Source organism: Apus apus, chromosome 18 (assembly GCF_020740795.1).
Source record: "Apus apus isolate bApuApu2 chromosome 18, bApuApu2.pri.cur, whole genome shotgun sequence".
NCBI classification, from domain to species: Eukaryota; Metazoa; Chordata; class Aves; order Apodiformes; family Apodidae; genus Apus; species Apus apus.
In genome coordinates this window covers 11,713,939-11,726,226 of record NC_067299.1, presented here as the reverse complement: position 1 = coordinate 11,726,226, position 12,288 = coordinate 11,713,939, and the positions used below count along the sequence as shown (strand labels likewise).

Below are 12,288 nucleotides of genomic sequence, written 5' to 3'. Positions count from 1 at the left end.
CATCTGAGGTTGGTTTAGCAGAAAAGTCACTCCCAAGGCAGCGGAGACTCACTAAGGTCCTATCTACCCAAGAGCTAATTAACATCTCGTTAATCAGCTGGATACTGAACATCACAAATACTGGGCATCTGGATCAAGCATTGCAGAGATGACCCGGAGAAGACATCACCTCCCTATGCATCACGTTGGCACTCAGTGATATTTCTTGTCCCACTTCCCAGGAGCAAAACCCAAACTCGATATAGGCAAGATGTTCCTCCTCCTTCCCAGCCTCAAGGATCCATGCTCCGATCCTCTGTCCCCAAGCCCTTCCTGCTGCTACACGCCTTGTCCATGGGCAAGGGGCAGTGCAGAACGAGCACCCTATGGGAGTGGCTGGGCAAGTGGAGATGGGTAGGACCTGCTCCAGTGCCCTCTTCCCTGGGGACTGGGAGAGCTGTTCAGCCTTAGGATGTCACCTTTACACATGGAGGGACAGGATGAGTTCAGGTGGTGGCAGAAGAGTGTTGTCACCACTCGCTGAGCACTGGATGGTGGGTTTGAAGGGCAGAAGATGCAGATGCAAGCAGGGAAGTGACAGCGCAAGGTCAGCTGGCGCTGGGACATGGGGCTGGGCAGGGGCTGGCCTGTCCAGGGAGCAGGGTCACAGTGCCTGGCACACCAGCGATGAGGCGGGAGAAGGCAGCACCTGCCCCTGCACGGGACAGAGCAGGACAGCTGCGGGCGAAGCGCAGTGGGACGGGGCCTCGGGACTCTGCAGGGAGAGACCCCCTGGGCCACCCCCAGGGCACTTGGTTACACCCAGACCACCCGCTCCTTCCCCCCCCCCATTTCCGGCGCACTTGGTCGCGCCCGGCCCGCCCTTCCCGCCAGCGGAGCGACCCGGCGGCGGCGCAGGGGGCGTGTCCGCGGGGCGGGGCGTGTCCGCGGGGCGGGGCGTGTCCGCGGGGCGGGGCGTGTCCGCGGGGCGGGGCGTGTCCGCGGGGCGGGGCGTGTCCGCGGGGCGGGGCGTGTCCGCGGGGCGGGGCGGGCGCGGATGGCGCTGGCGGGCGCGGCGGCGCGGGTGGCCGCGGTGCACGGCGCGGCGGAGCTGCCCGAGCGGCTGCGGCTGTACGACAGCTGGGCCGCCTGCTACGAGCAGGTACCGGGGGAGCCGGGGGCGCCGGGCCGTTCTGCTGCTCTCCCGGCGCCGCTGACCACCGTGTCCCCGCAGGATGTGGCGGCGCTGCAGTACCGGGCACCGCACCTGGCCGCTGCCTCGCTCGCCAACGCCTTCCCCGGCCCGCCCGCAGGGGCGCGGCTGCTCGACGTGGCCTGTGGCACCGGGCTCGTAGCGCGGGAGGTACCGTGCGGGGCGGGCGGGGACCTGCGGGGCAGGGCGGGGAGCTGAGGGCGCCGTGTGTCCGTCTGTCCCGCAGCTCCACCGCCGCGGCTTCCGCTGCCTGCACGGCGTGGACGGCAGCGCGGGGATGCTGGAACGGGCGCGGAGCACCGGGCTGTACCGTGAGCTGCGGCAGTGCGTCCTGGGCCAGGAGCCCCTGCCCGCGCCCGCAGGTAACGGGCCAGCACCGGGCGTGGGGGGGCTGCCCCGGAGGGCCCCCCGTGACGCCGCGCGTGTTCCCACAGAACACTACGACGCCGTGACGCTGGTGGGGGCCCTGGGCGAGGGGCAGGTCCCCAGCGCGGCCCTGCCGGAGCTGCTGCGTGTCACCAGGCCGGGTGAGAGGGTCCCCGCTGTCCTCTTCGCCGGCGGGACCCCGGGGTGGGGAGGAGGACACTGGGTCCCGACGGCTTGTGTGCCCGGCTGGGCGCTGGCCCGTGGCACGGCCGGGACGGGGCCTTGTCCCTGCAGTGGCACCTCGGGACCCGGCACTGCCGGGAGGTGGCGGTGGCCCCTGAGGCGTGACAGCCTGTGCTCAGGCGTGACCTGCCCGTCCCCTGCCCGCTGGCCTGCCAGCTGATTCCTGGCAGGGTCTCTCTGCCTCGCCTTGCTCCCCCCTTCCCGAGGGGCTGCCATCCCCGGCGGGGGACGCCCAGCAGCGGTGTTGCCTGTCCCCTCTCCCTGCAGGTGGCTTTCTCTGCCTGACGACCAGGAGCAACCCTTCCAATCTGCAGTACAAGGCGGAGCTGGAGGCAGTGCTGGAGCGGCTGGAGAGGCAAGGGGCCTGGCAGAAGGTGCTAGCCCAGGAGGTGGACTGCTGGGAAAAGGCCACCTCTGAGGAGGAGAGCACCCAGGGCACCGGCTACATCTCTGGGGTGGTTTACATCTATCGGAAATGTCCCATGCTCCCCCTCGAGGAAGGCTGAGAGCTGGTGTGGCTCTGGGGAGCAGGGGGTGAGCACCTGACCCCTTTGAAAACCCAGCAACCCCCTCCCAGGGCAGGGCACCTGCTGGGGTGTGACGGTGTTTTGAGGGAGCGTCCCCATTCCCTTCCCAAGTTCCTTCCCCCTGAAGTCTGGGCCCTGGGGGCCTTGCTGGGCCCCCAGCATAGGTGGGTCTCCTGGTTTCACCAAGGTCTCCTGGGCAGCACCATTAGCTCTGACATTCAGGTACTGTCCCTGACACCTTGGCCCTCGCCAGTCACCAGACTGTTCAGAGCTATCTCCTGTCTGGGATATCTTCTCCCTGCCTTGCCCACTCTCGGCCCTCACGGTCAAAAACTTCATCTTCCCCACTCTACACCCCCATGGCCTTTACGTGAGGACTGTTGGAGGTGGGTCCCCTTTGCCGTGTCCCCAGAAACGAGCCCAGTGCACCATGAGGTGCAGGAGACCTCTACATCCAAACCAGGAGCAGCTGTGCCAGTGTGACACCCAGACAGAGAAGCTTTCCAAGCACCACATCAGCCTTTCATCTTGCAAAAGCTGCTTAAGTCTCATTTTCCTACACCTTTGTAGTTAGTGGTCTGGGTGGGAGATGGGGCTGGAAGAGACTTCAGGAGCCAGTGGCTGCTCTCACCCAGAAGCAGCCTGTCCAGCCTGTTCCACAAGCCCCTTGCCATGCTGCCTCCACCCCCCTTTCCTCGACTGCTCCCCTGGGAAGTTTTTTATCCAAATCTCTTGCTGGGATACTTCCTTTTTTTCCTTTTCTCTTCCATGAGACTTGTCCCTGCTTGTCTTGTTCCCATGGCCTTGGGCAATGGGTTACTTCTTTCCTCGTGAGCTCTTCCCATTCCCCCACCCTGGGCATCCCACATCTCCCACACACCCTCCCCATGGCTCTTGTCACCCTCCACGTGGCCTCCTCGGGTCCCTGCAGCCATTGGGGGTAGCTGCCCTGCTCCCCTCTTGCCATTTGTCCCCAGCACTGTCCCCTAGGCAGCTGGGGGTTGTGGCTGTCCCCCACACTTGGCTGTTGAATAAAGCCCCTGTCCCCATTACCTGCCTGCCTTTTGTGTGTCACTCTTGGCTCTCAGCCCCCTTTCCCTGTCTCAGTTTCCCTGCTGGGGGACACACAGGGAGCATCCTAACTGACCACAACCACATTCTCACAGGAACACAGGGACGTGCCAGGCACTGCTGGGGCAGCAGCCCCTGAGCTGGCAGGGCATAACACCCATAGGACATTTCACCATCCTCCCCACACAGCGCTGCTTGAAAATGAGCCCAGGCAGTTTTGGTGGTACCAAGATGTTTATCATCCATCATGAGCACAGCCCTTGCACCAGGGAGGGGACATGCAGGAGGAGTGTGCTGGGGGAGCAGTCAGCATGAGGACAGGCAGGAGGAGGCAGCACATGGGCAGGGGGTGGCATGTAGAGGCAGGAGGGGGATGATGGTGCTCTCCTGTGGGCTGGCACCCAGGCATGGTGACTCACACATAGTCTTGCATGGGGTAGCCCATTGGCTCACAGGTTTTCGCTGCTCTGTACTTCTTGGGGTAGGAGTCCTGCTGGGATGGGGGTCCTGAGCAGCACAGGATGCCCCCACCAAAAAGCTGGAGGGCACTGGAGGCCCAGCCAATGTAGAGGGCAGCCCCCAGCTCTCTCTTGAGAGCCTCAGGCACCATGGGGTTGTAGAAGTTGCTGACGATGCTGTTAGCAGACCAGGAGACAGGGATGAGCAACAAGATGCTGGCCAGGACGAAGATGATACCTGCCACAATGGAGATCCTGGTTTTGGTGCCCTTGTCATCCATGCAGTGGGTGCAGTCTGCACCTGAGACGGCAGTGAGGAAGGCAAAGAAGGCAACAAAGATGGAGGTTACGACCAAGGCACGAGCCACTTGCAGGTCAGAGGTGAGTTCCAGCAGGGAGTCGTAGACCTTGCACTGCATCTGCCCTGTGCTTTCGTACACGCAGTTCATCCACAGGCCTTCCCAGAAGACCTGGGCCACCACGATGTTGGAGCCAATGAAGGCCGTCACCTTCCACATGGGCAGCGCACAGGTGAGGATGGAGCCCAGCCAGCCCAGCACGGCCAACATCAGCCCACCCAGCTGCATCGTCATCACAGCCATTGACAGCACCTGCAGGGATAGGGCAGAGAGTCACGGGCACAGCCCAGAGCTGAGGGGCTTGCTGGAGAGCATGGAGTTCATGCTGGTGTGTCCTGGGCCCCATGGGGTGGGAACAGTTGCAGACCAGCATGGGGACACATGTGGCATGAGGTAATGCTGCAGAATGGCATGGGGACACAAGTGGCATGGGGCAGTGCTGCAAGACAGCATGGGGACATGTGTGGCACTGAGCACCTGAGTCCCAAGGAGGCTGAGATGCGGGACCCCCATTGCAACATCCTCATAGCTCAGGGCTGTCCTCTGCTATTTCCCAGCCCAGCTGGGCTATGTGCATGGCAAGGGAGGGGGATTCCTGTCGGGGAGCAGGACAAGGTGCCCATCCTGGCATGCTCCAAAGTGCAGACATCCCCCCACCTGCTCCCCCCACATCCTGCCACGGCAGCCCCAGACTGTGCTCACCCCACGCCTGGTGCTGCAGTTTCCCTACCCTTCCTGCAGCACCGACTGCTCCCAGCCAAGGGCAGGCTTGGCTTTGCCCTCGCAGCCGTGCTGCAGCGCCCTTTGGACCCAGGATTCCTCTCTGGGGTGCAGGAGATGGGTCAGAGCTCAGGTCTGCCTCCAACATGGCTGTGGTGCTCAGCAATTTCAGTGATACCTGCTCCTCCTTCACACGAGGAGCAACACTGAGAGGACAAACCCCTGGCAAGGAAGGGGCTGCGGAGCATGGGATCACTGTGGGCATCACCCCTGTAAGTCCCAGATAAGAGGGATGGCTGGTACAGGGGGACACACCAGACACACCGATGGCTCTACACATGGCTTCCATGGCCCAACTCACTACTCAGCCCCCACGGAACAGAGCCCCCATACTGCCATGAGGCAGAGTGCACACACGGGTGCTGGCACCCACGCTTGGCAGCCAGGACCAGCTGAGTTTTTATGAGCCCCGAGCAGCAGCGCGGTATCGGCTGTGCCTGGCACGCCCTGCGGCACAGAGGTTTCACTGTGGTTTCTCTGGTCCCAGTTTCAGTTTCTTCAGCCTCTCCTGCCTTATGATATCCCCTCTCCTTCCCCTTTCTCAACAATCAGCATCCTCTTTGGGCCAAAAATAAAGTGTTTGTCTCCCAGAGAAAGGGAGACCAAGCCTCCTGGGAGCTCAGGGAGCCAGGACAATGGGAAGTCGCCCCAGGCACTCTTCCTGGCTAATGTGACCTGCACCACAAGAAACACCCAGATCGGGACACACAACAGTCAGCAGCAGGGACCAGCTGTTCCCTGTCGGTTCTGGCAGGGATGCTCATCCCAGCATCACGCCCACATTTCTACCTGGTCACTGGCACCACGGGGCCACAGGAGCATTTTCCATCAGTCCTGCTTCCAGCAATGGGGCAGGGGAGCTGGGAGTCCTCAAGCCCTGAGACTTGGGTGAGGCACTCAGAGCCTCGCACTCGGCAGGCAGCTGGTGTCACCTCCCCATCCCTGCACACCCTGAGGGGCGAGGGAAGGACGTTCCCAAGCTGGTGCAACAACTGCTGAGCCCCGGCACAGCTTGTCTCGCCCGAAACAAGACAGACAGAACAGCCGGCTCTGCCCAAGCCGGCCCCCGGGGGCTCCCAGACGGGGCTGCCGGGTGGGCCCAGGGCCAGCGCGCCCCGAGCCGCCCTCGCTGCCCCCGTGCCTTTCTTCCTGCTCGGCTGGGACAGAGGCGCCGGGACAGGCGTGGGGCAGCCCCAGCGCCGCGGCTGGCACCGCCGGGGCACCCATGTCAGCCTGTCTCGCAGAGGCTCCAGAGAGCAGATCTGGGGATCTCCGGGGGAGGGGAGGCTGCAGCACAGGAGCACCGGGGTGTCCCACGCCCGAGGCGGGTGTTGGGAGGATAAAGAACACGAAGCACAGCAGGTCAGAGCAGCGGCCGTTTAATGCGGGAAGGCGGCGAGGCGGGGGAGGGTGGCGGCGCAGCCGGGGGGCAGCACCGGGAGCGGGCCCTCCTGCCCCAGCCCGGGCACCCCTCTGGGGAGATGCCGGGGGGCTGTGAGGTGGGGCACATCCCCACAGGTTCGGCTGCGGGAGTGGCCCGGCTCCGTTCGGGCGCACAGGCCTGCTCCACTCCCTCCTCCCCGACCGGTTCTCCCAGCCCGGCCGCTACCTTCCCACTCCCAGGATAATGATGCCCCCGCCCCGGGGAGCTGCCGCGGGGGATCCCAGCTCTGTGCGGCCCCTCCGAACCCCTGAATTAGGTCAACGACAAGATTTAGGGAACAGGCAGCCCCGCCCCTGGAGACCCTGCCGGGGTTTGCGGAGCCGCCGCGTCCTCCTGGCCGCGTGGGACAGGTTTGGTGTCCCCACCCGCACCACTGCCCACCCCTAGGAACGCGTCCGGGGGCTTTTACCCAGCGAGCGCCCAGTGCCACCCGCGGGACGGGCTCCCGGGAGCTGTGTCACCGCAGGGCACAGCCCGATACCAGGAGATGCCCCAGGGGAGATTGGGGGATTTGTCAGAGTAGATGCTGCAGCTGGTTGCTCCGGCGGGAGCAGGACCCCCGCAGGGGGGGCAGCCAAGACAGGACCTCCCTGTTCTCTGTCTCAACCGAGATTAAAGAATCAGCTTCAATCCCCCAGTGAACAAAGGCAGCTCTGTCTGCCCTCCCTCGCACCGCCGCAGCCCTCCCTGCCCTGGCTCCTGGCCAGCCCCCAGCTCGGCCGAGGGGGTCTCTAGGCCAGGGGTGCCCCGAGAGGTCCCAGCTCACTGGAGCAGCTGGGGGGGTCCAGGCGGGTGCAGCAGCTCCTAGACATAGTTGCTGGCTGGCAGCGAGCGAGCAGCTGTGAACTTGGCAGAGTAGGGTTTCTCGCCCTGGGGTGGGCAGGTACAGCAGAGGATCCCCCCTCCAAGCAGCAGGAGCGCAGAGGCTGCCCAGCCCACGTAGAGGGATGACCCCAGGTCCCGTTTCTGGGATTCGGTGACCAGCGGGTTGTAGAAGTCCTGGATGATGGTATTGGCTGACCAAGAGATGGGGATGAGGATAAGGATGCCAGCGATGATGAAGATAATGCCAGAGAGAATCATGACCTTGGCTTTGGCGGTGTCGTCCTCCACGCAGTTGGTACACTTGCCACCAGTGACAGCGAGCAGGGTGCCCAAGATGGCCAAGACAATGGACACGACCACCATGGCACGGGCAGCTTGCAGGTCCTGTGGCAGGGCCAGCATGGAGTCGTAGACCTTGCACTGCATCTGCCCTGTGCTCTGCACCACGCAGTTCATCCACAGCCCTTCCCAGATGATCTGGGCCACCACGATGTTGTTTCCAATGAATGCCGTCTCCCGCCACATGGGCAATGCACAGCAGAGGATGGAGGCCAACCAGCCGATGACAGAGAGGGCAATGCCCAGCACCTGCATCCCCATGGAGGCCATTGCTCACTGCCGGCACCCCTGCCCGCTTCTCACAGCACAGTGCCACCCACCAGGACCATGGCAGGCATTATATGCCTTCGCTGAGGGAGGAGCACTGCCCCAGCCGTCCTGCCGCCTGCACCAGATGGAGGGGTAAAACCAGTTTCCCGGGATTCCTCCACTTGCATTTCTCCCCGAAGCAATGACACTTAATATCCTGGCTGCTCCCATGAAAAAGGACACAGAAGCCTTGGATCAGGCCACCCAGGCACAGGAGTGTGTCCCACCACTGCCTGTGGGCAGGTTGGAGATGCCAAAGGCAGCTGCTGGGTCTCAGGCTGGGATGCTGAAGGGCAACAGCCACAGTACAGGAATGGGGATGTCTCTGCCATCACTGCCAGCACCTCCTGCTCCATCACCTGAATGGAGTTCCTCTATGTTTTTGTGCCTCAGTTTCCCCCCAGCTCATGGAGCTCCTGTGGCATTCCAGCCTCTGGCACCCCACTGCTCCATGCCAGAGAAGCAGCACACCATCCCTGCTTCGCTGCTGGGCTCCGTGCCTGACAGGACACAAGCAGCTCTTGTTTGTTCCTTGGCATCTGTACCAGCCTTTCCCAGCCCTCCATCAGGCCTGGGGCAGGAGGTGTCACCGCCCAGACCCACAAACCGGTTGGAGTAGCTGCTGGCTCCCCACAGAGGAGAGACAGAGCTGCCCAGGGCAAGGGGGGAGCCAACCCCAAAACCCACCTCACCTTGTGCTCCACCACCAAGCTGGCATTCACACAGCATTCTTTGGTCCCAGCCCTGCCAGCATCCTGCTGCCTGCACTGCCAGCCTGGCTTGGTGGGTCAGGGGCAGAGGTGACCTAAAGGTGTCCCAGTGCCACTGCTGCCCCACTGGGGACCAGGGTGCCAAGCACAGGCAGGACAGCAGGACCAGAAGGGCCATGTGGCACTGGTTATACCCACTGGCCAGGCTGTACCAATGAAAATGCCAATGCCAATACTGGTGCTGATGCTTTGGGCATTGCCCAACCCTTCCTTCATTCATCTATGAGCTCCCCTCCTCCTGTCCCCTCCCCAATCCCTCCAAAGGCCCTCCAGCATCTGCACAGGAGCAGCACAAGACCAGACAGACCACAAGGATGGACATTGCACTGTTTCACCACCTGACCTTAATCCTGGGCCTCTGGAAAAGATAAGAGGGACCAAGATTATCTTTGTTTTCCTGAGCACTGGGTTTACCAATAGGATCCAATCACTTGTGCTAATTGTTTGGTGAGAACTGCCATTGCCCATGCCAGTATGTGCCCACGCATTGTGTCCCAAGGTTGTGGGATATGCAGGGTGGTCCATGCACTGTGGTGCCATGAGGATGCCAACAGTTCATGGGCTGGGGATGCTAGAGCCCAGCATGGCAGGAATGGGCAGGGCAGAGCTCAGGTGCTCACAGGGACCCTGGCCCATGGGGACGAGCTGGGGTCCTGCCTGCCAGATGCCCAGCCCAGCTGGGATGCTCTGTTGTCCCTCTGTCCTGCAGGAGTGCCTGCATTGCTCACATACCAGAGTGCACACCCCAGGGCCGGAGCCTTGTGGTCAAGGGTTCCCTGTAATCTGTGGGGCTCTGGAGCATCCCTGCTGGGGCTGGACTCTGCTAGAGGCTGAGCATGGCTTTCATGTCCCAGCTGGCTGCTATAACCATCAAATTATCTGGGGTTGGAGAGAGGCACCCACCCGTGTGTGTGCACCTCTCATGGGCTGTGTCCCTGCAGGCCTCTGGGCTCTGGGACAAATAGCAAGGTAGGGACAGGGACTTCTCTGTGTGCAGAGTATCAAACACCTGAGCTGCTCACACTCGCCCTTGGAGCCAGGGCAGGCACCAGCACAGCCCTCCAACAGCCAATTACTGTAACTAAATCCAGAACGTGACATATATTCAAACTGGTGGCTGCCACCCAGGAACAGCCCCCACGCCCTTCCCCACATCCCCCACTGATGCACTCACCCTGTCAGCCCAGTGTCCAGCAGGACAGAAGAACATGGATTCAGGAGGGAGTGGAGGAGCAGCCAATGACCCTCAGGGCAGGACCCTATCATCAACTTGCACTGAGCCAGAGGATGCTGGTGGAGCACAGGTGGGACCACAGCACCACTGAGTGCCATTCAGGGCCATCACTGCATGGACCCGAGCCCCACAGCCCCATCCCAGCTGCCCATTCCTGGATCACCCTGCAGGACCTCAGCCCTGGCTTTGTCCTAGTGCAAGCGGACATAGCTCAGGGACACGGGACCACAGCCCGCTCACTCAGTGGGGAACTCCACCCCAAAACAGAATACTTGCCCCATTCTGAGCTCTCACCACCCAGCACCTGCCGCAGCATCCAGCTGGCTGTGGGAGCCCTGCCCTGAATCCAGCAGGGTTTGCAGTAGGAGGGGATCCACCCAGCCCCTGCTCCACAGCACACTAATGGGGTCAGGGAGGACTGAGGTTCCATCCTGCTACACTGGCCACTGACTTTTTGTGGCTCACAAAATACCCTCTGCCAATCATCCCTGCTTCATCAGGATAAGGACATGCAGCCCCATGGCTAGACAGCAAGGCCATCCCTGGGCAGGGAGGTGGCATTAAACCCAGTGTTACCATGATGCCAGGCACCACGGGGTGCACAGAGGAGGTTGTGCCACCCTGACCTTGCTCAGGGCAGAGGACACCCCACAGGAGAGAGCTTGAGGCACAAATCCTCTGCCAAAGGACTTAGGGACATCCCCAGTCAGGACATGGGTGACATTCCCACCCATGCATACCCCCAGCAACTGCACACGAGCTCACTGCCCTGGCTGCCTTGAGGTCATTTTGGGCTGGCAAGACTTGTCAGTGAGTGGTGATCCACTGGGATCTCCAGTTTCACATCCACTGAGCCAGCACAGCCACCAATTCAACCGCTCCATCGGCACAGAGCTGGACAGCCAGGGATTAGTTACCGACAGGATGGAGACTGAATGTTCCCAAAAAAAGTCCTTGCCCAACATAACCCCCCCGCCCCAACTGGCTCAAATATGCAGAGTCAGGTTGTTTCCTGCTATGGGAAAGCAAAGTCTTATCAGCTGGGCAGGAGAGGAGCCGTGCGCCAGGAGCTGCAGGGGCTTGGGGGGACGCAGCAGGGGCTGCTGCCAGAAATGGGACCTTCGGCCCGCAGTCGCTCTGGAAATAAAAACCCTGCCTGCTTTGCTGAGCAACAAGTGGCTCTGGATGGGGAATATAAGCCCACGCGCTGTCACAGGGATGTGGAGCTGACGGCCAGGGCTCGGGAAGGTGCAATGGGGGTTGCTCGGAGGAAGCGGGTTGCTGCGGCAAAGCCCCGGGGAAGCCGATCTGAAGCCGTTGGGGTGGGGATGCCCCGGGCGTGCTGACATTTTGGGCGTCCCAGCATCCCCTGGGCAAGCTGCCAGGCCCCCCACCGGGTTCCTCCGGCCCGTGGCCCCCGCCACCCCACGCTCGCTGCTGTGCCGGGCGCTGCGGCAGCCCCGTCCCGCCCCGCCGGCGCACAGAGCTGCCATTGATGCTCGGAGCCGCCTCACCTGCTCCCCGCCGCCGCCGAAGGGGCTTCAACAATGGGCTGCCTGTGTGCCCTGTCCGGGGCAGAGCCAGCAGCCCCGCATCTGAAATATAAGCAGCCGAGGCAGCATTTAGCGTCCCAGCCCAGCTCCCCCAGGGGGAAACGTGCCGTCACTGCTGAGGCCCCAGGGGAGGGGGAACACCCCAAACCCTGACCCAGCTGCCAGGCACACGTGAGTGGGACGTGGCCCCGTGGCACCAGGGGCAGTTTCTGCTGTCACCTCCTGCTCACCCCCAGGGTACTGGGCGCTGGGTACACGGTGGGAACATGGGGATGCCCATGATGTGTGTCCCCCACCTGGCTACTGGGGGGCCACCAAACTGGCAATGCTCTCGTGACCTTTGGGTCTGGCCTTTGTCCAGGATGACCACATCGTGGGGGTGCAAACCTGTCCCCATGTCACTGGTGGATCCATGCAGCCACCCCACCTTGTCTCTATCTCAGGAGACTTGCTGTGGGAGATACTCCCCATCCCTTCCCAGCTATGCCAGAGGGGAGCAGAGGGGCTTCAGTGGGGTGGGAGGACATAGCAGCAGGAGGGATGGGGATGCTCCCAGGACCCCTGCAGGATTCTGGCCCCGTTCTGCTGCTTTCAGTGAACACCAGCAAGCTGACTTGCTTGCCACAAGAATGCATCCTGCAGCATGTGGTGACAGCCAGCACCCCAAAGCTCCAGAGATTGCTCCTTCCTCCACCATGAGTCAGGCAGCAGCAGCTGCCCTGGGCCAGCATAGCACCTTGTGCAGCCTGTACTTTGGGCAATTTGAGATGACAAAGTGGGAACACAGCACACGGGGCTCTGATTGCAGGGTTGGGGGC

The 12,288-nt window shown here is 62.4% G+C and overlaps 3 protein-coding genes across 5 annotated transcripts; 1 reads left to right on the top strand and 2 right to left on the bottom strand.

The window, feature by feature from the left end:
- Positions 1 to 1,027: 1,027 nt before the first annotated feature.
- On the top strand, positions 1,028 to 3,380 carry METTL27 (methyltransferase like 27). 3 transcript variants are annotated; one of them, XM_051636071.1, is made up of 5 exons: positions 1,028 to 1,141; positions 1,214 to 1,342; positions 1,419 to 1,554; positions 1,627 to 1,719; positions 2,069 to 3,380. In XM_051636071.1, the coding sequence occupies exons 1-5, from the start codon at positions 1,037 to 1,039 to the stop codon at positions 2,305 to 2,307; spliced, it is 702 nt and encodes a 233-aa protein (XP_051492031.1). In that variant the 5' UTR covers positions 1,028 to 1,036; the 3' UTR covers positions 2,308 to 3,380. The 3 variants fall into 3 exon arrangements, with proteins under 3 accessions (XP_051492031.1, XP_051492033.1, XP_051492032.1); XM_051636073.1 differs by lacking the exon at positions 1,214 to 1,342; XM_051636072.1 differs by lacking the exon at positions 1,627 to 1,719.
- Positions 3,381 to 3,662: 282 nt separating this feature from the next.
- LOC127392230 (claudin-4-like) lies at positions 3,663 to 11,468 on the bottom strand. Its single transcript, XM_051635939.1, has 2 exons — positions 11,432 to 11,468; positions 3,663 to 4,468 (listed from the first exon to the last, which is right to left on the bottom strand). The coding sequence occupies exon 2, from the start codon at positions 4,457 to 4,459 to the stop codon at positions 3,815 to 3,817; it is 645 nt and encodes a 214-aa protein (XP_051491899.1). The 5' UTR covers positions 4,460 to 4,468; positions 11,432 to 11,468; the 3' UTR covers positions 3,663 to 3,814.
- LOC127392232 (claudin-4-like) lies at positions 7,245 to 7,874 on the bottom strand. The gene has a single exon (XM_051635942.1). The coding sequence runs from the start codon at positions 7,872 to 7,874 to the stop codon at positions 7,245 to 7,247; it is 630 nt and encodes a 209-aa protein (XP_051491902.1).
- Positions 11,469 to 12,288: the final 820 nt, after the last annotated feature.